The sequence below is a fragment of the Somniosus microcephalus genome, chromosome 34, assembly GCF_052327205.1.
Source record: "Somniosus microcephalus isolate GS21.2 chromosome 34, FLI_Smic_1.0, whole genome shotgun sequence".
NCBI lineage: Eukaryota > Metazoa > Chordata > Chondrichthyes > Squaliformes > Somniosidae > Somniosus > Somniosus microcephalus.
In genome coordinates this window covers 7,904,323-7,926,722 of record NC_141020.1, presented here as the reverse complement: position 1 = coordinate 7,926,722, position 22,400 = coordinate 7,904,323, and the positions used below count along the sequence as shown (strand labels likewise).

The window sequence follows — 22,400 nt, the reverse complement described above, 5'->3', positions numbered from 1 at the left end:
TCTTGCAGGGGGACTGTTCCTCCGGTGATGACTGCTCTGCCGTACGTCTCACCCGGACAATTTTCGCACGCGAGACCAAAGCGAGATACTGCGGATGCTGGAAATCTTGAATAAAAACAGAAAATGCTGGCAACACTCGGCAGATCGGGCAGCATCCGCGGAGAGAGAAACGAGAGCTAACGTTTCGGGTCGATGACCTTTATTGACCTGCTGAGTATTTCCGAGCATTTTCTGTTCCTATTTTCGCACTCGGGCGTCGAGCAGATGAGTGCTGACGTGGATCTTTTTGAGCGTGGGGGACACCACAACCAAGGCTGATCCTGTCCTTAACTGACACCCACATATATGTGCGCGTGCTTCCTAGCAGTGGTCAAAGGACGGCAATCGGCTGCAAGAAACCCTGGCTGATTTTCTAGGCTGGAGCCACCGAGATCGCCCACTTGTGCCCGACTGAGATTGGCTAGCTCAGCTCAGGCAGGGGATTGACCTTGGAACCTTCCTGCTTGGTGTGGTAGCATCAAGGGAACGGTTGCATAGTGGTTATGTTACTGGATTAGGAATCCCGAGGCCTAGACATAAATTCAGATCCCACCACGGCCACTGGGGAATTTAACTTCAGTTAATCAAATAAATTTCCTGTCCGATCCCCATATCCCTCGATTCCCTTAGTGACCAAAAATATATCTCTCTCAGTCTTGAATATACTCAACGACTGAGCCTCCACAGCCTTCTGTGGTAGAGAATTCCAAAGATTCACCACCCTCTGAGTGAAGACATTTCTCCTCATCTCAGTCCTAAATGGCCGACCCCTTATTCTGTGACTGTGACCCCTGGTTCTAGACCCTCCAGCCAGCGGAAACAGCCTCTCAGCATCTACCCTGTCAGGCCCCCTCAGAATTTTATCTGTTTCAATAAGATCACACCTCATTCAACAACTAAACAATAACAACTTGCATTTATATAGCGCCTTTAATGTAGTAAAACGTCCCAAGGTGCTTCACAGGAGCGATTATCAGACAAAATTTGACACCGAGCCACAGAAGGAGATATTAGGTCGCGCTCTTGGTCAAAGAGGTAGGTTTCTAAACTCCAGAGAATATGTCTGTGCGCAGTGTGATGCTGGCGGACCACTCGTACCCCTGTCGGACTGTTTCCTGTGAACTCTTGTCTTGTGGTGAAGCTGCTGTGAGCCACACAGCCCCGGTGAGGTCATGTAACACAAGGCAGACACAGTGCTCACGTGGAAAATCTTTATCCATCAACTGCACATTACACACGTTCAGAAGCTGGGACAGACAGACTGTACTCGCTGTACCTGCAGTCTTTTCAGAACATTGAGGGCGGGCGGGGGAAAATAGAGAACTCCGTGATGTGACCAGATGAGTATATAAGTGAGGCAGCATCACAAGGTTCCACAGGAAAGTATTCTGCTATAAGGGCAGGGTTCTACAAATACATTTTTAAGATATGTAGCCTGTTCAGACAAAAGTAAAAAATCTCAGCCATCTGTTACGAGGTGGCTCAAAGATGATTTTTCCCTTTCTCTGGGAGGAGATGTCTGTTCTCCCATCCAGTGCCTCTCTGCAAGTTGCGATTGATACCGGGAACCTGCTCCTGCGTCCCTCGACTTGGGTGACTCTCGTTAGGGTATGGTTCCATGGAAGCTGATCACCGTGCAGTAAGTCACCCAGGAGAACCAGCCTCCATGAACTTGAGGTCATCCAAAACTCTGCTGCCCGTGTCCTTACTCGCACCAATTCCTGTTCGCTCATCACCCCTGTGCTCGCTGACCTACATTGGCTCCCGGTTAAGCAACGCCTTGATTTCAAAATTCTCATCCTTGTTTTCAAATCCCTCCGTGGCCTCGCCCCTCCCTATCTCTGTAGTCCCCTCCAGCCCTACAACCCTCCGCGATCTCTGCGCTCGTCTAATTCTGGCCTCTTGAGCATCCCTGATTATAATCGCTCAACCATTGGTGGCCGTGCGGCCGAGGCCCTAAGCTCTGGAATTCCCTCCCTAAACCTCTCCGCCTCGCTACCTCTCTTCTTTAAGACGCTCCTTAAAACCTACCTCTTTGACCAAGCCTTTGGTCATCTGCCTCAATATCTCCTTATGTGGCTCGGTGTCAAATTTGGTTTGATAATACTACTGTGAAGTGCCTTGGGACGTTTTACTACATTAAAGGCGCTATATAAATGCAAGTTGTTGTTGTGTGTCAGCCTAGACATTGAATGTTACCAATCATGGCGGCATGATGGTCGAGTCTGATCATGCCCTCACTCGCTGAGCAGAAAGGTACCTGTTTCAGAGGGGGTAACTAGATAGCAGTTAGGAGGGGCAGCCCCGGACTAGTTCCGAGGTCACTGACTCCCTGAGGTTGTGTTGGGTCCTTGAAAGAGAAAATAAGCAGGTTAATGTTTCTGACATAATCTTTTCATTAAATTTCAACTCAGCCACCAGTCAGGAGTCTTTGACTCGGGTTCAAGGCACACTCCAGGATGTGAGCAGATAATCTAGGCTGACATTTCAGTACTGAAGGAATGCATGCCTTGTCAGAATCACTGTCTCGATGAGACTTTGAACTGGGGCCCCGTCTACCTGTTCATGAAGATGATAAAGGTCAGATGGTACTAATCAAAGAAGATCAGGAGTTCTCCCTGTATTCTACCCTTAACCAACACCGCTAATAACAGAATAACTGCACGTTCATCTCATTGCTGTTTGAGGGATCTTGCCGGGTGGAAAAATGGCTTGTCTGTTTACCCATTTAACAGTCATTGCGGTTCAGAGTGACTCTACCTGAATAGGTCATGAGCTGATTCTGGGTACTTGCGAATGAGGACCTTACAGGATTACGGACAACAAGCAGGGACGTGGGATTAAGCACGACTGCTCTTTCTACGAGCCAGGACGGGCACGACGGGCCGAATGGCCTCCTTGGTGCTGTACTTTTCCGTGTATCTATGAAAACTAACAGAACCAAACAAAGAAATGATCTTCCTTGGTTATCGATCATTTCACTAAATTTAACAGAGTACTCTCTACACCAACAACAACTTACCTTTATATAGCACCTTTAAAATGTCACAGTAGCGCAGTCAGACAATAATCGACAGACATACTTTTTGTGGTCCAGTGCACTTGCACAAAGTTCCTTCACAACTGGAACAATTTTATTGCGGTTGCCGTGAAAGCTGTGCTCACTCTGCTCTTACACCTGGTCTCCAAAGGATGCCAAACAGGACTAATGCTGCCGAGCTCCGCTCTTTTTGATCAGAAAATATCAACTGTTTCACCTCGCCAGGAAATGCGCAAAAGAGGCAGCAGTGCTCATTGGCTGCCCAGGAAAGTACTGTTTCACCCAGAGAGTGGCGCGAATGTGGAACTTGCTGCCGCAGGGAGTGGTTCAGGCGAAGCGCAAGGATGCATTTAAGGGGAAGCTAGATAAACACATGGGAGAAAGGAATAGAAGGAGATGCTGATAGGGTGAGATGAAGAGAGATGGGAGGAGGCTCGTGTGGAGCATAAACACCGGCATGGACCAGTTGGACCGAATGGCCTGTTTCTGTGCTGTACAGGAAACTTTTTTATCCGGGACCGGCGTGGTGCCGGTTTATCAAAAAGTCCGGATTACAGAGAGGTATAGTTAAAAGGTACGAGAGCTCCGTACACAGCAACAAATCCAGGCTTCCCTGTTGCTTAGCAACATGTGCAGGAACTCCGGCCACAGACCAAGCATCCCTGTTGCTTCGCAACAAGTGCAGGCACCCCGGTTACACAGCCACAGATCCAGGAACGGCCACTAATATGAAGTAAAACTTACCTGAACCTACTCCTGAATTTTGCCGGTTAACAGAGGTTTCCGGTTATTTAGGTGCCGGGAAATCGAGAGTTTCCTGTAATTGCACTTGAAGTGCCTTGAGATGCTCTGGATAAATGAGATGGGATGCTATATAAATTCAGGTCCGTTTTGCTTATTGGTGTATCCATTCAGAATCTGATAGGGTGAGATGAAGAGAGATGGGAGGAGGCTCGTGTGGTGCATAAACACCGGCTTGGACCAGTTGGACCGAATGGCCTGTTTCTGTGCTGTACAGGAAACTCTTTTTTATCCAGCACCGACGGGACCGGCGTGCTGGTTTATCAAAAGTCCGGATTACAGAGAGGTATAGTTAAAAGGTACGAGAGTGAAAAGATTCAGCTCCTACAGACATCGTGCTGTGTGTCCCAGCACATCTGCTGCCACCAGAGTAGATCATCATGTTGTTGCCTTATGCTGAGGCCATCATTCCCACAGAGTGGCCTTGTTAGGGCGGGCACACACTTGTGGGGGAATCTCCATTTTTATCCTTTCGTCCAATGTTATCTTAGTTCACGGTGCCAAAAATGATCTGCGTTTAAAACTCAGTACTGTATAATCTTTGTTTCAAGACACATGGCGAGAGTCGATGGCTTTACCTCGCTGAGCTTATTCTCTCTGCATTCACTGCCCTGAGCCACACTCTTAGATTTAATGCACCTATGAGAACGCCCCAGTGCTGAGCTGGACAGAGCCAGGTTTGGGACCCGGTCAGTCTGTGCTGAGGAACCTGATCTCCGGCCAGTGTGGCAGTTACCCCCAGTACCCCTGGGTTAGGAAGAGGAACTCTTGCCTATTGACCTCTGCCTATTTATGGATGTTGGACAAGAACAGGATTGGGTTTGGTTGTGATGTCCGACAGTGGTTGAATACCTTGTCGGCACTTATAGTCAAGGTTCACATAAAATCAAAGAATAGTACACACAGAAGGAGGCCATTCGGCCCATCGAGTCTGCGCCGGCTCTTTCGAAGAGCAAGCCAGTCAGTCCCACTCCTCCGCTCTTTCCCCATATCCCTGCAAATTTTTCTCCTTCAAGTATTTACCCAATTCCCTTTTGAAGGCTACTATTGAATCTGTTGCCAATCACCTTCAATCTGTGCCCTCTGGTTATTGACCCATCAGCCATTGGAAACAGTTTCTCTTTATTTACTCTACCTAAACCCTTCATGATTTTGAACACCTCGATCAAATCTCCACAATCTATTTTTATTTTGTTTTTTATGGGATGTGGGTGTCGCTGGCAAGGCCAGCATTTAATGCCCATCCCTAATTGCCCCTTGAGAAGGTGGTGGCGAGCCGCCTTATTGAACCGCTGCAGTCCCGTGTGGTGAAGGTGCTCCCACAGTGCTGTTAGGGAGGGAGTTCCAGGATTTTGACCCAGCGACGATGAAGGAACAGCCGATATATTTCCCAGTCAGGATGGTGTGTGACTCGGAGGGGAATTTGGAGGTGGTGGTGTTCCCGTGCGCCTGCTGCCCTTGTCCTTCTAGGTGGAAGAGGTGGCGGGTTTGGGAGGTGCTGCCGAAGAAGCCTTGGCGAGTTGCTGCAGTGCATCTCTGCTCCAAGGAGAACAGCCCCAGCTTCTCTAGTCTATCCACGTAACTATTCCCTCATCCCTGGAACCATTCGAGTAAATCTCTTCCATACCCTCTTCAAAGCCTTCGCCTCCTTCCTAATGATAAACTCTTCGCTGAAGTACTGAAGAGAGCTGGGCTCCCATAACACTGCCCAACAAGAAATCAAACTCTTTATGGGTGGGCGGAAGTGGAGGACTTCCCTTGGCAGAGAAAATTAGTGTAAAAAAACAAAAATAAACCTGCCTGCAGGTATTGTCGGGTGCCGGTGTGTGTATGTGTTGTATTTGGGCAATGACATTGTGCATTTAAACAATTCTCACTCCACACTTTGTTTCAGAACTCGAGAGAATGATTTGCTTTATTCGTCGAGCCAGTTGATGAGTTTATGTTGTGATACGGAAATGTTTGCTGTGTTTCAGCTCAGAATGTGACGGTCGAGGAGATTATCGCGGCCTACAAGATGGCCTGTCAGAAGCTGAACTGCAAGCCGATTAACAAGCTGCTCAAACAGATTCAAGTAAGGCTGAGCTTCCAGAGCATAGTCATCCATGGGCGGGGGGGGCGGAGTCCTTTGTGTAGTTGTGAGCGGACCAATATTTGCACAGGGTCAGATCCAATCCATCTGATGTGAAACCAGGAACGATCATCTGTCGGCAAATTAAAGTACCTTAAAACAGGATGATGCACATTCTGTTGTAGGGAGTGGGCCATGTTGTAGTTCATCTGTCGATCATTTGGCCCAGTTCAGCTTGGTTCATCTGGCACCTTTATTTTTCCCCCTTGGCTCACGTTTTTCTGATTTACACTTCCTGACCTAGTCTGTTCGAGTGTACTTCATTTCGGCAAGTTGATCCCGCAGTGTTTCAGCGGACAAATTCACTGCAAGGACCATTATGGACCAGTAGGTCCAGTGTTCCCCCCCATTAAGCTGCACGGCCGCGCAGCTGTCTGGAGCTCCCGCGCAGGCCGCTAGCCGGCTTTACAGTGGAAAAAACCGCGCACGAGCAGACATTTGAATAGGGCGCGCAGCCTCTTAAAGGGGCCGCACACCCCCCCCCAAAAAAAAATTAGAGGGAACGTTGAAGTAGGTCCCAGGTTTGATCCCCAGTTTGTACTGTGTTAGCTGATCTCAGTGGGAACGACATTATAGGGACGACAATTGGTCCTGGGCTAAGCAGGGCAAAAATCAGCCATGGTTGCTGCTGCTGATCAACATCCAGTCACCCATTGATGGAAAGTGAGATGCGTGGGCATCGAGTGAGGACAGGATCAAATTGAGCTCTCGTGTCCTGTATGGTCCAACATCCCACTAACCCTCACTATCCAGGTTCTCCACTGAAGAACCGTCACTTGGGAGAGGGTACTGGAGGGTCGTGAATGCCAGTGGAGTTATAGCCCTGGGAGAGGAGGGGTTAGGGAGAAAACTATCGGCTGCAGAATTTGCATTCTGTACTCATTGATACAATGGTTAGGACCAACGCTCCCGCTAATTTTTTTGGGGGCGTGCGCGGCCCATTCAAATTATCGCGCCGGCGCGGTTTCTGTTCCATTTAAGAAGCCGTTGAGCAGCCTGCGCGGGACCTCCAGATAGCCGCGCCGCTTAACCAGGAACACTGTTTAGGACCCAGTGCAATAAATGCTCACTGGTGCCAGCCTGGTGTGGATAGAATCAACAGTTTATTGTAATCAATTACTCAGTGGGCCAGCTGGACGCTGCTCCACCCTGCGAAGCAGAGCGGGAGGATGTGTGTGGAACTCACGCCCCACCCTCCTGTAGCACCGCGTGGTGGAATGCCAGCTGACTGTGTTTCCATCTAGTACAGAGACCCCCCCCTCCCCTCCCCATCTCCGGTTCCCATCAGTAAGCTGTGAAATCCAAAGGCCTTGTTGAGAGAATCCGTATCACTGCGATAGGTTTTGGGTATGGCTCGTGATCTGGTTGACCTGATTTGGATAATAACTGTGCCAACCTTTCAGTACCCGCACAAAATGGCCGCATGACAACAGCACTACCTTTAGCTTCTGGGTGCAGCAATAGGTCCGGGTACAGCCCTATTCATTTTTCCAAGCCTATTTCAGGCAGTACCTATCTGTACAATTCTCTTTCTTATCACAGTCTGTAACAAGAGCACGTAGCTGATTACAACTCGCGCGTTATCAGTGACCGCCTGGAGTGCTGTTTACACGTGGTCACAAGTTTTTGGAGTGCTCTATTGACATAACAGCTGTAAATATGGGCTTGTCCCAGCTCCGGTGAAGTGCTACACTTGGCAGGCCTGTATCTAAAGTGGCCAAGTGCTCTACTCCCAGTCAAAAGGTCTAAAATGCAAGTTCCAGGGCTGTGCCCGTCTTGTTCAAATTGACTTTGGTTTAGTGAGTTTTCTTTTCAGGTTTCCCCCCCCCCCCCCCCCCCCATACTCTCTTGAAGGTGCTGGGTTGTGGCTCCACAGGTGCCAGGCACCCTTGCTCAAGTGCCCATTTTCCACATGAGCCTAGATACAGTAAACTCTTGTTTAAACGGCACTTAATCAGCCGGAATACTTTAATAACCGGCAAAATAGATAACCGGTAATCTTGCCGAATCTATCCAGCACTCGTTTTGCCGAGTCCAAGTCTCCTGCGGTGGCTGAGTTAGTCAGTGGTTTATATTTTTGTTTGTGTTAAAAATTGCCTTGGTAGGTATATCTCTCTATTATCCAGAATTTTTCATCAACCGACACCATCCTGGTCCCGTAAGTGCTGGATATGAAAGAGTTTACTGTACTAAGTGTTGACAGGCTAGTTGACCGTAAAGAAAGAATTGCATTTCTATTGCGCCTTTCATGACTTCAGGACATTCCAAAGCACTTTGCAGCCAATGAAGTACTTTTTGAAGTGGAGTCACTGTTGTAGTGTAGGAAACGCTACAGCCAATTGTACACAGCAAGCTCCCACAAACAGCCATGTGATAATGACCAGATCATCTGTTTTAGTGATACTGATTGAGGGATAAATATTGGCCCAGGACACCGGGGAGAACTCCCCCCTGCTCTTCTTTGAGATAGTGTCATGGGATCTTTTACGTCGACCTGAGAGAGCAGACGGGGGGCCTCGGTTTAACGGCACCTCCGACAGTGCAGCTCCCCCTCAGTACTGAATGGGTGTCAGCCGAGATTTTTGTGCTCAAGTCTCTGGAGTGAAACTTGAACCCACAACCTTCTGACTCGGAGGCGAGAGTGCGACCCACTGAGTCATGGCTGACACATGGGGGGGGGAGGGGGCGGCATCAAAGCCAAGAATGGCTCTGTGACATCCCCTCACTAAGACAGTGAAGAGAGAGGTGAGAAATGTCTTTAATGCAGAGGGTTATTGGAGCACGGGATGCATTGCTACAGGTAGCGGTTGAGTCAGAAGCTATGGGACCTTTTAATGAAAAACTAGATAAATATTTGCAACAGAGGCAGCTACAGGTCTATGAGGAGACAGCAGGGCAGTGGGATTAGTTTTGGATTGATCTAGCAAAATGCCGACACAGACACGATGTGCTGAATGCTTCCTTCTGTACTGTAAACTTCAGTGGTCCACCCGTGGTTCAGTTGGTAAGTACATCATTGATGCGCTATCAACAATACCAAAGACTACGAAATGGACTTACATGAAGTAGGCTTTTATTGACTAAGAACTAGAGCATGCCTCTGCTAGTGAATCCATCCTAAGAGCTCCCGGGGGAAGGGTGGTGAGTCACCTTTATACCCGGGCTTAGGGGTGGAGCCAAGGGCTGAGACATGCCTGGACTTGTACAGGGTTAACAGTGGTTTACCACACAGGCATGTACAGGTTAACAGTGGTTTACCACAATCATGCAGTGTGGTATTGAGCCCATACAGGCCAGCAATATCCCAGGTTCAATTCCTGATCTAGATTGCGTTGCTGGTCGAAGGCAATGCAAAAATGAGGGCGCTACAACTGGCTTCAGACCTCTGGGCCAGGGAGGGGGGGGAAAAGAATCAGCCAGGATTCCTGCTCCTGTTCCCCGCGCAGTCTTTCTTGACGTGTACGTTGGGGAGGATCAGGCTTGACTGTGATGCCCTCTGCAGTTGAATAGACTGCTGGCACTCACTGTGTAGGCTTACACTTGAAGCAGGGCACAGAAGGCTGTCAGCATCTACAAAAGCAGGAAATTGGGGTGGGAAGGAGGAAGAAATAAGAATCTAAGAAATCGGAGCAGGAGGCGACCATACGGCCCCTCGAGCCTGCTCCGCCATTCAATAAGATCATGGCTGTTCTATAATAAACACGTTTTAAAAGTTCTGAAAGATGACTAGCTCTGTGAGCCACAACACATCAAAATTCTTGTTGATATCGGCTACCGAGTAAAAAGTTTCAAAGCTTTTTTTTTTCTCCTCTCCTCTTGCCTTCCCTTTATCCAGCAGAATCTGTGTCTATTGCTGTCGTCGGTTTCCTGTGGAATTTGGGAGCCGCTCTGTAAAGGGGCACGTCTTGTTGTCGTCACTTTGACAGTGTGGCGTGACATTCTCCCTCTCGCACTAGCATCCTGCCGATGAGACTCTTGTCAAATTCCTGTCCTCTGACGCCACTGCTTCGGCTGCAGCCAAACCCGGAGTTTCCATCACACGACTATTAAATGCTCCTTTGTTAGTTGGTGATTTTTATACTCTTCCCCCTTGCCCCCCTGTCCTGAACGGTCTTAACTCTTGAGGGCACCAGGCGATAGCTGTCCCGGATACCTCACCCAAGTAGCCATTTTTCCACATGAACCTAATTCACAAGTCCCAGCATTGTGGGGGGGCCAGCGCAACTGAGTGTGTTATCCTGCCCTCGCCCTTGCTCACATCTCTAGTTTATTTCCCCCTCCCCACTTTCTAGTCTAAAGGCATTGAGGCAAAGTGCTGCCCAAGTTAATATCAGCTAATTTAGCACAAACTTGGGATAGAATCTGCAACATTCTGGTTTGTACGATTGAAAACTTCAATCCAGACCCATTTAAATAGATTAAAAAAAGACTTTGTATTTCTATAGCGCCTATCACAGCCTCAGGATGTCCCAAAGCACTTTAAAGCCAATGAAATGCTTTAAAAGTGTTGCCACTGCTTTAATTCAGGAAGCACGGCAGCCAGTTTGCGCACAGCAAGGTCCCACAAACAGCAATGTGATCATGATCAGAATCCCAAACCCGCGACCTCTACCACCTAGAAGGACAAGGGCAGCAGGCGCATGGGAACACCACCACCTCCAAGTTCCCCTCCCAAGTCACACACCATCCTGACTTAGAAGTATATCACCGTAGGGTCAAAATCCTGGAGCTCCCTCCCTAACATCACTGTGGCCGCGCAAAACATGAATCTGTCCATCACCGAAGAGTGATTTACAGAGGATGGAGGGCTACTTCCGCCGATGGCGACTTCGTGCAAACCCGCAAAAGGCTGTCCCGCGACATTCCACTTCAACACACATCAAGCAAACCAAGCTTTGAAAGTCGCAGAGATAAACCATGCCAAAAAACCCTCCTATTTAGGCGTCACGCTCGATCGCATCCTGTCATACAGACAACATCTCCAGAACCTTGGGAAGAAACTAAAGAGTAGGGTCAACTTGATCCAGAAACTGGCCGGATCCACATGGGGAGCAGAAACCCTCCGTACGGCAGCACTCGCCCTGGTGTACTCTACAGCGGAGTACTGCTCTCCAGCGTGGCTATCGAGTCCGCATGTCAAATCCGTTGCTGTCCAGCTGAACTCTACTATGAGAATTATCACCGGTACGCTTTTATCGACACCAACACCTTGGCTGCCCGTGCTTGCAAACATCGCACCACCTTCCTACTCCGTGAATATGCAGTCTCCAGAGAATACAACTGCTACACCAGCAAAGACACGATCCAGGCCGACTTGAACAACCGACCACCAACCCGTCTCAAATCTAGAAGGCCATTTTGGACCGTCGCCGAAGCCCTTCAGCGATCTCCCCTCAGCCTTGATGACCAACGGTGAAATGCTTGGAAGAGCTGCGACATACGGAATGGATTCCTTATAGAGGACCCCACAGTACAACCTGAAGGATCAAACCTTCCTCGCAAACAGTGGACAACCATCAACCGCCTCAGAACCAGCCATGGTAGATGCTGCCACCTTCTCCATCGATGGAAGATTAAAGCATCCCCATCATGTGACTGTGGAGCTCCTGATCAGACCCTGGAGCACATCATTGAGCACTGCCCTCAGGAGATTCGCAGGCAGCCTACAAGATATCCACGCTGTTACACCGGAAGCTTTGGCCTGGATATCTGACTTGCATATTGACATTTGCTTTGCTTTGCTACTGCCATACGCAAGAAGAAGACGATGATGACTGTGGGAGTACCTTCACCACACGGACTGCAGGGGTTTAAGAAGGTGGCTCACCACCACCTTCGTAAGGGCAATTAGGGATGGGCAATAAATGCTGGCCTTGCCAGCGACGCCCACATCCCATGAATGAATTTTTAAAAATCTGTTAGTGATGATGGTTGAGGGATAAATATTGGGTCAGGACACCAGGGGGAACTCCCCTGCTCTTCTTCAAAATAGTGCCATGGGATCTTTTACTTCCACCTGAGAGGGCAGGCGGGGCCTCGGTTTATCGTCTCATCCGAAAGACGGCACCTCCGACAGTGCAGCCCTCCCTCAGTACCAGCCTAGAATATGAGCTCAAGTCTCTGGAGTGGGACTTGAACCCATAACTTCAGAGGTGAGAGTGCTACCCACTGAGCCACGGCTGACACCCGATGGCAAGGGAGGGAATCTACCGTAGTTGGCCCAGAACCTTGACAGTGTCAGAGTGGAGAGGAAATCACTCGTGGCTCAAATATATTCATAAAATAGCAGCAAATCACAAAGGAATGTGAGTTCCTTGATAACGTGCCTTCTCCCCTAGAGGAGGAGGCTTTAGAAGCAGCTGCCTGTTTAGAGGCACATTTCAACAGCAGTTGAGTCTAATTGACCTCAGAATTTCCCTTTTAGAAACATAGAAAAATCGGAGCAGGAGTCGGCCATTCGGCCCTTCGAGCCTGCTCCGCCATTCAATATGATCATGGCTGATCCTCTATTTCAATACCATATTCCCGCTCTCTCCCCATACCCCTCGATGCCTTTTGTGTCTAGAAATCTATCTACCTCCTTCTTAAATATATTCAGTGACTTGGCCTCCACAGCCTTCTGTGGTAGAGAATTCCACAGGTTCACCACCCTCTGAGTGAAGACATTTCTCCTCATCTCAGTCCTAAATGTCCTACCCCGTATCCTGAGACTGTGACCCCTCGTTCTAGACCCCCCCCCCCAGCCAGGGGGAAACATCCTCCCTGCATCCAGTCTGTCTAGCCCTGTCAGAATTTAATACGTTTCGATGAGACTTTGTGGCCAGATGTTAACCGTGGCTCAGTGGTCACACTCGCACCTGAGTCAGCAGATTGCGGATTCCAGCCCCACTCCAGAGACTTGGGCTCAAAATCTAGGCTGACACTAGTGTTGCAGGTGCTGTCTTTCGGGTGAGACGTTAAACTGAAGCCCCGTCTGCTGTCTCTGAAAGGGTCCCACGTCACTATTTGAAGAAAATCAGGGGAGTTCTCCCGGTGTCCTGGCTAATGTTTATCCCTCAACCAACATCACTTCCAGAAATGAGGGGGTTGACATATGAGGAAAGGTTGAGTAGGTTGGGCCTCTACTCATTGGAGTTCAGAAGAATGAGAGGCGACCTTATCGAAACATATAAGATTGTGAGGGGGGTTGATCGGGTGGATGCGGTGAGACTAGAACTAGGGGGCATAATCTGAGAATAAGGGGCTGCCCTTTCAAAACTGAGATGAGGAGAAACTTCTTTACCCAGAGGGTGGTAAATCTATGGAATTTGCTACCCCAGAGAGCTGTGGAAGCAACATTAAATAGATTTAAAACGGAGATGGACAGTTTCCTAGCAGATAAGGGAATTAGTGGTTCCGGGGAGAGGGCAGGGAAGTGGACGTGAGGCTAGGTTCGGATCAGCCATGATCCTATTGAATGGCGGAGCAGGCCCGAGGGGCCGTATGGCCTACTCCTGCTCCTACTTATGTTCTTAAAACAATTTCATAGCTGTTTGTAGGACCTTTCTGTGCGCAAATTGGCTGTCATATTCCCCTACATTACAAGAGTGACTACGTTTAATAAGTACATCGTTGGCTGTGAATGCTTTGGGATGTCTTGAGGTTGTGAAAGGAATAAAAAAAACCTTCACCTTTCCGTGCACTTGTCCATTTAGTGCAGCACACCGCCATTGTCTTTTGTCAGATGTCTTTGATTGGTGAATAACCTAATCAAAGACGAGGGGGATTTGAACTTCAGATGCTGTATTGTATCTGGTAATGACACGCTCAAATCGTATTAGCATAGATATCTCAACAGCTCACCTGGCCAATCTCTGGGGAATCTTAAGATTATTGAATGCTTCAGAAAACTTTGTTAATCTCGGTGTGACACAGGCTTTTGCACCTTCATTGTTCGTGAGGAGTGTTTCCAGTCTTGACTGCTTCAACAAGGGGAGATACCAAGCAAGGGTTGGGAATTTGCCTGTCAAATATTGACACTGCTCTACCTCACCAGGACTGCCTACTTCCACCTCCATAACATTGCCCGACTCTGCCCCCCGACTCAGCTCATCCACTGCTGAAACCCTCATCCATACCTTTGTTACCTCTAGACTTGACCGTTCCAACGCACTCCTGGCCGGCCTCCCATGTTCCACCCGACATGAACGTGAGCTCATCCAAAACTCTGCTGCCCCGTGTCCTAACTCGCACCGAGTCCCGTTCACCCATCGCCCCTGCGCTCGCTGACCTACACTGGCTCCCGGACCGGCAACGTCTCGATTTTAAAATTCTCAGCCTCATTTACAAACCCCTCCATGGCCTCACCCCCTCCCTACTTCTGACACCTCCTCCAGCCCTACAATTTTCCGAGATCTCTGCGCTCCTCCAATTTTGGCCTCTTGAACAGCCCTGATTTTAATCGCCCCACCATTGGCGGCTGTGCCGTCAGCTGCCTGGGCCCTAAGCTCTGGAATCCCCTCCCTAAACCTCTCCGCCAACCTCTCCGCCTCTCTCTCCTTTTAAGAGACTCCTTAAAACCTACCTCGTTGACCAAGCTTTTGGGCATCTGTCCTAATATCTCCTTAAATGGCTGTGTCAAATTTTGTTTTATAACGCTCCTGTGAAGCGCCTTGGGATATTTGACTAAGTTAAAGGTGCTATATAAATACAAGTTATTGTCGTGGTTTTAATTATTTGTCATATTTCCTGTTTTGTAGGAGTTTAAGGAACTATCGCAGAGGTTGGACTGTCTGGATCTAAAAGGTAAGGCTGATAGTAAAATGTTTACTGTGAACTCTGATAATGGGGAGGACATCTCTGACGTAAGAAAACTACTAGGCACTTGGTCTAAGCGTTAAACAAAGCTTTAATCAACTGTTTTACAACATGGAGGTCTAGTTGTGTCCTTCACTAGTTCCTGTTAAGAATGTCCTGCGCAAGCTGGGCCCGTGCCCGAGTATTTATACTCTCCCTGGACAGCGCCACCCGCAGGCCGCTCAGTATTATTTCATAAATCTTTCTTTCATGAATGACTGAATCATGTCAATCTCCATGTCAAACAATGCAGGGACTTGAGAGAACTATAGTAAAATTCTGAGATGGGATCCACAGGGGGGAGAAAAATGAAACTGGCAGCCTACAGGAAGCTCCACAGAAGCTTGCCTGTTTATATGTTTAATAGGATATATTTTTTTCCAGTGTGGAATCCATATATTCTGTTGGCACTGCAGCCCTCCAGCACCTCCCCCAAGTGGCCATTATTTGTGGGCGAGCCTTGGTGATCAGTATCAGGAGTATGGAAAACATCGGAGCTGAGGCCAACACTGTCCTCGCCTGGCATGCACGCTGTGCTTTCCAGCAGGACTTACTGGATAGTAATCAGGAGCAGGAACCCTTCCCTAACTTGCTGAACTGCAGTCCCAGCTGAAATCTGAACTCAGCACAGATAGGAATTCATCTTCGAACCTCTGGTATGTTTGGTTTAGCACCACACGGGGTGGTGCCTGCTGCGGCATTGGGAGAGTTGTTGGCATTGCCTTCAAGCGCCTCCTTGTTTAAAAGAAAACCTTTCCCATAAACCTATAAAGGGATGTGAGAAAGCATGATTAGGGTTCGCAGTGAAAGACTTGAGTAAAAGACACTGTAGTGGAAGATAGACATTCTACTTTAATGCGGTACACTTCGAAGGACTGAGTGATAATTAGTGTCCTGACAGCCTTCATCATCAGTGCAGCACACTGGTAGCCTGACTATGATGTACCACTATTCAGGAGCACCCTGTCACTGGCAAGGTCCATATAAAAGAAGTGATGGCTGGAGTTGGCAGAGCTTTGAGGGGGCAGCTGCTGAGAAGCTGATTTTGGCCACATTGCCCCAGGGTTGGTGAAGAGACCCCTGATTGAAAGAAAGGAAAGACTTGCATTTCTATAGCGCCATTCAGGACCACCAGACCACCCAAAGCGCTTTACAGCCAATGAAGTACTTTTTGAAGTGTAGTCGCTGTTGTGATGTAGGAAACACGGCAGCCAATTTGTGCACAGCAAGCTCCCACAAACAGCAATGTGATAATGACCAGATAATCTGTTTTAGTGATGTTGATTGAAGGATAAATATTGGCCCAGGACACCAGGGGAGAACTCCCCCTGCTCTTCTTCGAAATAGTGCCACGGGATCATTTACGTCCACCTGAGAGAGCAGACAGGGCCTCGTTTTAACGCCTCATCTGAAAGACGGCACCTCTGACAGTGCAGCGCCCCCTCAGCATTGCTATCCAGTAACTCCTGCAGGGAACATAGGAACAGGAGGAGGCCATTTATCCCCTCGAGCCTGTTTCGCCATTCAATGAGATCATGGCTGATCTGTGACGTAACACCATATTTGCCCCATATCCCTAACTACCTTTGGTTAACAATCCATCAATCTCAGGTTTAAAATGAACAATTGACCTAGCTTCGGTGCACATGTGACAGGATCAGGCTTGGGAGCCGTGCCTCCTATCCAAATAGTCTGTTAATCCTATGGGGAGGTAGCAGAGGGCAATGTGGGCCCATGTGACCATATCCCAGCAGGAATCCAGAAAGCAAGGGAGAAAGTGGGATGAAAAAGGCAGCAGATAAAAGGCTGTGCGCATATTTTTCTTCAAACTTGGGTAAGTAATGCTATTAGAGGTGTGCCTAACTAGATGGCACCCCATCCACCACCTTAAACATTCACTCACTCCACCACTGGCGTACAGTGGCTGCAGTGTGCACCATCTACAAGATGCACCGCAGCAACTTGCCAAGGCTTCTTCGGCAGCACCTCCCAAACCCGCCACCTCTTCCACCTAGAAGGACAAGGGCAGCAGGCGCATGGGGGAACACCACCACCTCCAAGTTCCCCTCCAAGTTACCCACCATCCTGACTTGGAAAGTATTTCGGCCGTTCCTTCATCGTCGCTGGGTCAAAACCCTGGAACTCCCTCCCTAACAGCACTGTGGGAGCACCTTCACCACACGGACTGCAGCGGTTGAAGAAGGCGGCTCACCGCCACCTTCTCGAGGGCGATTAGGGAATGGGCAATAAATGCTGGGCCTTGCCAGCGACGCCCAGATCCCATAAATGAATATTAAAAATAAAAGATTAGTGCCCGAAGAGAGGACGGGGAGTCTGTCAGTTTATTAAACCCTTCAGTTTATTCAAAAGCAGCTTCCATTTTACTTTCAGGTGAGAAGCTGGACTACAAAGCTTCTGAAGCCTTGGAAGAGGTTTTCAAACGGGTTCAGTTCAAACTGGTGGATTTGGAGGCAACAAACCTGGATGAAGATGTGAGCTGCTTAAATTTTTTAAATATATATATAAATTTGACATTTTGGATTTTAACTCCCATGTTTTGCCTTCCTGCTGTCTTCCCAGATGTATTATACATGAATGCCATGGTTACACTGCCTATTTAAGGTCAGGTTTCAATCGATTCGCACATTTGAACGAACGCCAATTTAAACAACACGTTTCTTGGCGGTGTTGTTTGTGCCAGTGTCGTTTTGGATGGATCCCTGCCTCGTCAGCTGGCACATGGATAAAACCCCTCTCTTCGTGCTTATAAGTACTGCAACTCCCTTGTCCTGTGTGCTGAGAGACTGCAGCTGGACATGCACACAGTGGACAGAATTGGCTCTTGGCTGTGTTGGCCCGGGCGCCCACAAACACCCATTGTCAAAGCTAGCAGCTAAACATCGCTGTGGCGCTCTCGACCCCAGATTGCCAGTGAGCAAGGCCATGGGAGATGGACTAGACTGGAATAAAAACCAGCAGCTCAAGTCCCTTTCTGAGAGAGAAACGTTAATGTTTCTGGGGTGACCCTCCATCAGAACCATGTTATAAAAGAAAGAAAGACTTGCATTTATATAGCGCCTTCCACAACCTCCGGACGTCCCAAAGCGCTTTACAGCCAATGCAGTACTTTTTGAAGTGGAGTCGCTTTCAATGTAGGAAACGCGACATCCAATTTGCGCACAGCAAGCTCCCACAAACAGCAATGTGATCATGACCAGATCATCTGTTTCTTGTTATGTTGGCTGAGGGATAAATATTGCCCAGGACACCGGGGAGAACTCCCCCCTGCTCTTCTTCAAAATAGTGCCAAGGGACCTTTTACATCCACCTGAGAGAGCAGGCGGGGCCTCGGTTTAACGTCTCATCCGAAAGACGGCTCCTCCGACAGTGCGGCACTCCCTCAGCACTGCACTGGGAGTGTCGGTCTGGATTTCTGTGCTCAAGTCTCTGGAGGGGGACTTGAACCCAATACAAGGAGAGAGTGCCACTAACTAAGCCACGGCTGACACTGTATAATATTCAGTGCGTTCTCATGTCTATTCTCTCATACTCACTGGGGGTGTGTGTGAAATTCAGCAACATAGCCCCAACAGTATAAAGCGAGTGTCTCATTATCTGCACTCCCACGCCACACGACGCAAAGCTTCATTTTCTAAAAGTGGTACCGACTTTCCAGACAAAGTTTTACCGACTGTTTGTTTCTTCAGGGTGCGTCAGCGTTGTTCGACATGATCGAATATTACGAGTCGGCCACTCAGCTCAACATCTCATTTAATAAACACATCGGCACTCGAGGGTGGCAGGCCGCAGCTCACATGATGAGGAAGGTATGCTTGACTCCTTACTGCATCACTTGGCCTGTGGGCTGTTTGCAACTTTGCTTTTTACTTGGCTAAATTCCTTCCCCCTCCCCTCCATAGGCAAGGCCTGCCCACCTTCCCACCCCGCCCCGGATACCTCATGGATAACTTGACGTAGCGCAAAACCAGAATGTCCCAGGTGTGATCCTGGTCTGTGCTGATTTACGCTGGGACGCCAATAAGTGTGTTGCAGGCGAACTCCCAAGTCCCTGGCAGGGTAGCGCATAATCGGCCCGGGACAGTGATCAGTGCCTAACTTGCCATTATTTGTGACCGTGAGTGTCAGCGGGCTGTTCGAACATGGTGGGCGGGGGGCGGGTATCAAGAGTCCAGTCCAGTCCTGTCTCTGGCTGACATTCCTCTCCCAAACCTGGGATGCAGTCGAAGCAGGGCTCCAGCTGACCCAACAATGGCAATTGGGACTGGGACCTACTGATCTGTATGGCTGATCTGATCCAGACAGTGCATCGACTCACTGAGCCATCGAGCAAGTTCCCAATACCCACTTCAATCATCCATTCTGCAGTTCAACCTAAACAAAAGGGAATGCTGGACGCAGATTGCACAGGGCGGTCTTTGCACTCTTGGTAGAAAGAGTGAGGAGAGGAAATATAAACTAAAGGGTAAATTCCTAAAGGGAGTGGGTGCATGCACAGAGGGACCTGGGGGTATACGTGCACAAGTCGTTGAAGGTGGCAGGGCAGGTTGAGAAAGCCTGGGCTTCATGACTAGAAGTATAAAGTACAAAAGCGTGGAAATTATGATGAACCTGTATAAAACACTGGTTTGGCCTCAACTGGAGTATTGAGTCCTGTTCTGGTCACCGCACTTCAGGATGGAAGTGAAGGCCTTAGAAAGGGTGCAGAAAAGATTAACGAGAATGATTCCAGGAATGAGGGACTTCAGTTACGTGGATAGACTGGAGAAGCTGGGGTTGTTCTCCTTGGAGCAGAGAAGGCTGAGAGGAGATTTGATAGAGGCGTTCAAAATCATGAGGGGTCTGGACAGAGTAGATAGAGAGAAACTGTTCCCATTGGCGGAAGGGTCGAGAACCAGAGGACACAGATTTAAGGTGATTGGCAGAAGAACCAAAGGCGACACGAGGAAAAACTTCTTTACGCAGCGAGTGGTTAGGATCTGGAATGCACTGCCTGAAAGGGTGGTGGAGGCAGATTCAATCACGGCTTTCAAAAGGGAGTTGGATAAGTACCTGAAGGAAAGAAATTTGCTGGGCTACGGGGAAAGGGCGGGGGAGTGGGACTAGCTGAGGTGCTGTTGCAAGGAGCCGGGATGGGCCGAATGGCCGCCTTCCGTGCTGTAACCATTCTATAAGTTTATTGCCCAGTGTAGTACTGAGCCGTACAGCCCAGAATGCTGGGTGACGTACACTGGGCCTGAATGGAAAGTGGTTTGGTCCCTCTTGAACTAATTATATGTGGGTCAGTTTTGTTTGCTTGTGCCTGGAAGTGACTTATTGTGCCGTCCTGTGACTGATCAATTGCAATATGCTTTTTTAAGAGCCCTCATCGTCTCATTGCATGATTGCGTTGCCGCATAAAACAGCCCTCGTTCATCACCTCCTGGTGAATGTTGTTCTCCTGTGTTGCAGACCAGCTGCCTGCAGTACCTGGACGCAAGGAACACGCCTCTGCTCGATCACTCCGCACCCTTCGTCGCTCGCGCTTTGCGGATCAGCAGCAGCCTCGTGGTACTCCACCTGGAAAATGCCAGCTTATCTGGCCGACCGCTCATGCTCTTGGGTAAGAAGTAAGATTCAGTAATAGTTTGCACCGGGGCTGGGGGGGGGGTCTTGTTCTCCTGGGTTTTAAAGAAGGAAAGATTTGACTTGTATACGGGTAACGCCCGATCAAACGTCTCCCAACATCTCAAAGTGCTTAATATGTAAAGAATTACTTAAAAGTTCAGTGACTGCTGTTATGTAAGCAAATGCAGCAACCATTTTGAGCACAGGAAGATCCCTCCAACAGTAATGAGATGAATGACCAGTTTTTTGGGTGGGTGGTGGGTGACGGTATTATCGCTGGACCAGCTCCTCCTCTTGCCTTACTTTGACATGAGGAGCAGAGGTCACTGGACAGCGATCAGAAGCAGGAGTCCTAGTTGTTTTCTGTTCTGCTCCCTGGCCATGGTCATTGAGGCCATTGACCCGGCTGACGCAGTCAACTCCGCTTCAAACCTGGGTCCTTCCTGCTCTGTACGGCTCGGCTACTCTATGTGCATGGGCCCGGACATGTGTCGACAGGATATTGCATGGTGGAGGGCATCAGACCCCAGTCCTGTCCTCACCTTGACCTCCATGCCACGCTGGCCATGTACTAATCAGCAAGGCTCACTGGATTGGGAGCGCCCCCCCCCCCCCCAATTATTTTTTTCCTTGACTTCCTTGTCAATTTTTAACTGTCTCCTCTGGTCCATAATGAACAATTTGCCCAGATCAGCTTGAGAAGTTCCCTTCATAATCTTGGGAACGTCCACCAGGTCACCTCTATTCCACAGAAAACAAACCCAACGTCCTCGGCCCTTCCTCCAAAAGTTAAATTCCTGATGCCTGGACAACTTAAAGCCGAGTATTCCGGTCCGTGGCATTCGAGAGGCAGATTAGTGAAACCTCGCACACATGTCGTAGGGCAGCGTGTACCCTTGCCGTACGAGCGTCCCGTGTGTTATTGTGTGCCTGTGATTCCTCCCGGCAGCAACCGCGTTGAAGATGAACATGACGCTGCGAGAGCTGTTTCTGGCGGATAACAAATTGAATGGACTGCAGGACTCGGCCCAGCTGGGGAACCTCCTGAAGTTCAACTGCACGATCCAACTGATGGACCTGCGCAACAACCACATTCTCGACTCGGGTATGCAGCACGCGCTTCCTCTGCCACACGCACCCCTCCAAAGTCAGCCTTGCGATACAGTGGAGCCTCTTATCGATACGTCACTACAGTTTAGAAGAATGAGAGGTGATCTTATTGAAACATACAAGATACTGAGGGGGCTTGACAAGGTAGATGCAGAGAGGATGTTTCCCTTCGTGGGGAAATCTGGAACTCGGGGGGCACGGTTTCAGAATAAAGGGTCGCCCTTTTAGAACTGAGATGAGGAGGAATTTCTTCTCTGAGGGTCGTAAATCTGTGGAATTCTCTTCCCCAGAGAGCCGTGGAGGCTGGGTCATTGAATACATTTAAGGTGGAGATAGACAGATTTTTGAACAATAAGGGAGTGAAGGGTTATGGGGAGCGGGCAGGGAAGTGGAGCTTCAGCCATGATCTCATTAAATGGCAGAGCAGGCTCGAGGGGCCGAATGGACTACTCCTGCTTCTATTTCTTATGTTCTTCACAGAATCACAGAAACCCCACGGTGCAGATAGAGGCCATTTTGGCCCATCGAGCCTGCACCGACACATATCCCACCCGATCCCCGTAACCCCTACACCAACACATATCCCACCCTATCCCCGTAACCCCACGTATTTAATCCCCCTAACACTAAGGGTCAATTTATCATAGCCAATCAACCTAACCCGCACATCTTTGGACTGTGGGAGGAAACCGGAGCACCCGGAGGAAACCCACGCAAACACGGGGAGAATGTGCAAACTCCACACAGACAGTCACCCGAGGCCAGATTCGAACCCGGGTCCCTGGCGCTGTGAGGCAACAGTGCTAACCACTATGCCAC

General features: G+C 49.1%; 1 protein-coding gene across 1 annotated transcript in view; it reads left to right on the top strand.

Moving 5' to 3' along the window:
- Positions 1 to 22,400, top strand: part of LOC147096715 (uncharacterized) — a 58,651-nt gene that overhangs the window by 10,120 nt on the left and 26,131 nt on the right. The window contains exons 2-7 of the mRNA XM_085973318.1: positions 5,857 to 5,954; positions 14,750 to 14,795; positions 17,238 to 17,338; positions 18,554 to 18,673; positions 20,316 to 20,466; positions 21,421 to 21,576. Coding sequence (XP_085829444.1) covers positions 5,857 to 5,954; positions 14,750 to 14,795; positions 17,238 to 17,338; positions 18,554 to 18,673; positions 20,316 to 20,466; positions 21,421 to 21,576 — 672 coding nt within the window. The remainder of the gene's footprint in view (positions 1 to 5,856; positions 5,955 to 14,749; positions 14,796 to 17,237; positions 17,339 to 18,553; positions 18,674 to 20,315; positions 20,467 to 21,420; positions 21,577 to 22,400) is intronic.